The sequence below is a fragment of the Branchiostoma belcheri genome, unplaced genomic scaffold (genome assembly GCF_001625305.1).
Source record: "Branchiostoma belcheri isolate BF01 breed outbred unplaced genomic scaffold, Haploidv18h27 scaffold64, whole genome shotgun sequence".
In the NCBI taxonomy this organism is placed as follows: domain Eukaryota; kingdom Metazoa; phylum Chordata; class Leptocardii; order Amphioxiformes; family Branchiostomatidae; genus Branchiostoma; species Branchiostoma belcheri.
In genome coordinates this window covers 1,726,832-1,730,914 of record NW_017804287.1, presented here as the reverse complement: position 1 = coordinate 1,730,914, position 4,083 = coordinate 1,726,832, and the positions used below count along the sequence as shown (strand labels likewise).

At 42.7% G+C, this 4,083-nt stretch overlaps 1 protein-coding gene across 1 annotated transcript in view; it reads left to right on the top strand.

The window, feature by feature from the left end:
* LOC109483322 (sushi, von Willebrand factor type A, EGF and pentraxin domain-containing protein 1-like) overlaps positions 1-4,083 on the top strand; it is a 27,009-nt gene that overhangs the window by 11,461 nt on the left and 11,465 nt on the right. The window contains exons 11-15 of the mRNA XM_019786311.1: positions 467-614; positions 892-1,068; positions 1,417-1,593; positions 3,075-3,248; positions 3,714-3,890. Coding sequence (XP_019641870.1) covers positions 467-614; positions 892-1,068; positions 1,417-1,593; positions 3,075-3,248; positions 3,714-3,890 — 853 coding nt within the window. The remainder of the gene's footprint in view (positions 1-466; positions 615-891; positions 1,069-1,416; positions 1,594-3,074; positions 3,249-3,713; positions 3,891-4,083) is intronic.

Below are 4,083 nucleotides of genomic sequence, written 5' to 3'. Positions count from 1 at the left end.
CACCTGTAACTCGGGATACACACTGAACGGCATTCCTAACCTACGTGCCGAGCCGACGGAACTTGGAGTCATTCTGTTCCAACATGCACACGTAAGATTTATTGGCACTAGTATACACAAGAAATTCTTACCAAAATAAATTATTCAACGGCCATTTAGTAGTGAGGATATCAGAAGGGTAATTTCTTTCAAAACAAGCGTTTGTAAACAGACGCCTAGGTACGGTGGACAAAGTCAATCTAAAGTGTATAATTTGGTACACAGTCATAGAACGCGTACGTAAAATTTTTGTTTTTCAGTTTTTGTCCATAAAGATCAATTATCTCCTAGACATACATACTTGTCCTACTCAGCAAAAAGCATATACAAGATATTATGTTGTCTTTTCTAGCTAGATGTTTTATATTTTTTATCTATTTTTGTACTTTATATTGCAGCGGTCCAATGTCCGGCTCGGGCGGCCCCAGCTAACGGAGCGGTGACTCCTATCGGTCCAGTCTCCTACCCGAACGGGGTTATCTTCACTTGTAACTCGGGATACACACTGAACGGCATTCCTAACCCTACGTGCCGAGCCGACGGAACGTGGAGTCATCCTGTTCCAACATGCACACGTAAGATTAATCTGGCACTAGTATACACAAGAAATTCCTCGCAAGATAAATAAATCATTTAACTGAGATTTAGCGGTGAGGATATTGGATGTGTCGTCCCTTTCAGAATTTAAGCGCTGGCAAACAGACATCTATTTAAGGTTGGCGGAGTCGATCTAAGAATATAATTTAATACAAGACTCTTTTGCAGGTTGTTTTGTGTCCAATTATCTCCTAGGCGTACGTACGTGTCCTACTCAGCAAAAGGCATATTTCATTTTTGTACTTTATATTGCAGCGGTCCAATGTCCAGCTCGGGCCGCCCCAGCTAACGGGGCGGTGACTCCTACCGGAGCGGTCTCCTACCCGAACTCGGTCACCTTCACCTGTAACTCGGGATACACACTGAACGGAGCTTCTACTCCTACGTGCCAAGCTGACGGAACATGGAGTCATCCTGTTCCAACATGCACACGTAAGATTTATTTGGCACTAGTATACACAAGAAATTCTTACCAAAATAAATTATTCAACGGCCATTTAGTAGTGAGGATATCAGAAGGGTAATTTCTTTCAAAACAAGCGTTTGCAAACAGACGCCTAGGTACGGTGGACAAAGTCAATCTAAAGTGTATAATTTGGTACACAATCATAGAACGCGTACGTAAAATTTTTGTTTTGCAGGTTTTTTCCATAAAGATCAATTATCTCCTAGACATACATACTTGTCCTACTCAGCAAAAAGCATATATAAGATATTGTGTTGTCTTTTCTAGCTAGATGTTTTATATTTTTTTATCTATTTTTGTACTTTATATTGCAGCGGTCCAATGCCCGACTCTGACGGCCCCGGCTAACGGAGCGGTGACTCCTACCGGAGCGGTCTCCTACCCGAACGGGGTCACCTTCACCTGTAACTCGGGATACACACTGAACGGCATTCCTAACCCTACGTGCCGAGCCGACGGAACTTGGAGTCATCCTGTTCCAACATGCACACGTAAGATTAATCTGGCACTAGTATACACAAGAAATTCCTCGCAAGATAAATAAATCATTTAACTGAGATTTAGCGGTGAGGATATTGGATGTGTCGTCCCTTTCAGAATTTAAGCGCTGGCAAACAGACATCTATTTAAGGTTGGCGGAGTCGATCTAAGAATATCATTTAATACAAGATGCTTCTTTTGCAGGTTGTTTTGTGTCCAATTATCTCCTAGACGTACGTACGTGTCCTACTCAGCAAAAGGCATATCTCATTAATTTTTGTACTTTATATTGCAGCGGTCCAATGTCCGGATCGGGCCGCCCCAGCTAACGGGGCGGTGAGTCCTACCGGAGCGGTCTCCTACCCGAACTCGGTCACCTTCACCTGTAACTCGGGATACACACTGAACGGAGCTTCTACTCCTACGTGCCAAGCTGACGGAACGTGGAGTCATCCTGTCCCAACATGCACACGTAAGATGAGTTTGATACTGTAGAATCTTGTAATTTCTTACGAAACGTTTTTACGCGCTATAGTGACGAGAACATGCGACCGCAGATATTAGGATGGATGTAACTATTTGACCATTGCAGCGGTCCAATGTCCGGCTCGGGTGGCCCCAGCTAACGGAGCGGTGAGTCCTGCCGGAGCGGTCTCCTACCCGAACGGGGTCACCTTCACCTGTAACACGGGATACGCAGTGAACGGCGCTGCTCGTACGACCTGCCAAGCCGACGGGACATGGAGTCATCCTGTTCCAGTATGCACACGTAAGACGACCTGCAAGTTGATATAATTATTTCTACCAACTGAAATGTCCATGGATTTATGCATGACATTCACCAGATAGTAAAAAGACATTTAGTTTTTTTTTCCGTACGGGAATAGATAAAGGCATACATAATATATTTTGTATTGGAGGGAAATCGAATAATCTTTCTGTATTCAAAACATATTAAAGATTAACATTTATTGTTTTGTTCATTATTAGTACATTATTTAATAGTTATCTGAAAAAACGGTTCTTGACCATTTCAGCCATTGCAGCTATACAATGTCCGACGGTGACGGCCCCAGCTAACGGAGCGCTCAGCACCACAGCGACCTCCTACCAGACCGTGGTCATCTTCACCTGTAACACCGGATACGCACTGAATGGCGCTGCTACTACGACCTGCCAAGCAGACGGGACATGGAGTCATCCTGTTCCAGTATGCACACGTAAGACGACCTTCATTTTATTATAATTTTTTCTACCGATTGAAATGTCCTTAGATTTATGTATGACACCAACAGATAGCAAAAAGACATTTATTTTTTTCAGTACGAGAATAGATAAAGGCATCTATAATACATTTTTGTATTGGAGGGCAATCGAGCAACCTTTCTGTATTCAAAACATGATAAAGATTAACATTTTTTTTGTTTTGTTCATCATTAGTACATTAATGGTCATCTGAAAAAAAGGTTCTTCACCATTTTAGTCATTGCAGCCATACAATGTCCGACGCTGACGGCCCCATCTAACGGAGCGCTCAGCACAGGAGCGACCTCCTACCAGACCGTGGTCACCTTCACCTGTAACACCGGATACGCACTGAACGGCACTGCTACTACGACCTGCCAAGCTGACGGGACATGGAGTAATCCTGTTCCAACATGCACACGTAAGACGACTTTTATCTAATTAATATATGCAATACAATACAATAAAATATGAAACATACATCTAAGCATAAATAGATGGTGATAAAAAATGCACATGTACGCATCATCTAGGCGTTTTTTCACTCCATGTAACAATATGTGGACCCCTAAATTAAAAGCCTCTTCACAGTTATTCCTGCATGAGTTAAGCAGCACCAAGTGGAATTAAGAATCGTCAAAATCGAACGTCGTTGGAATGCTCAGAATGGGGTTCTACTCAAACCAGACCACCCTTCGATATTTTCCCACTTCGAGATCACACACCTGGTTCACAAGGAATTTGCAAATATTTTAAATGCAGCAAAAATTTCTACATGAAATATCCAGGAATGTATTTCATTCAGACGGCATAGCGGTTTATTACGCCTCTCATGTGGGTATGAAGGGCTGTTAACCAGTTAACCAAGACTATTTAACTTTTGCAGGCAGACAATGTCCGGCGTTGGCGGCCCCAGCGTTCGGAGTCCTGCGTCCTATCGGAGCTAGGTCCTACCAGGACACGGTCACCTTTGAATGCAACCCGGGATACCAACTGAACGGCGCTACCTCTGTCACATGCCAAGCTGACGGGACTTGGAGTAATCCTGTTCCAACATGTTCACGTGAGATAACTTAAGCTAATCAATATTTATAGGCAAATGCAATCAATTCAGTATCTTATCAAAAGCTTTGTTCGGCCATATATAATTTTTATCTATTGCACTTTATTCATTCTATACAAAGTTACAAACAATAAGGAAACAAATATCAGTTATTAAGAATGTGATCCCAAACATCACTAAGTTTATACCCCCC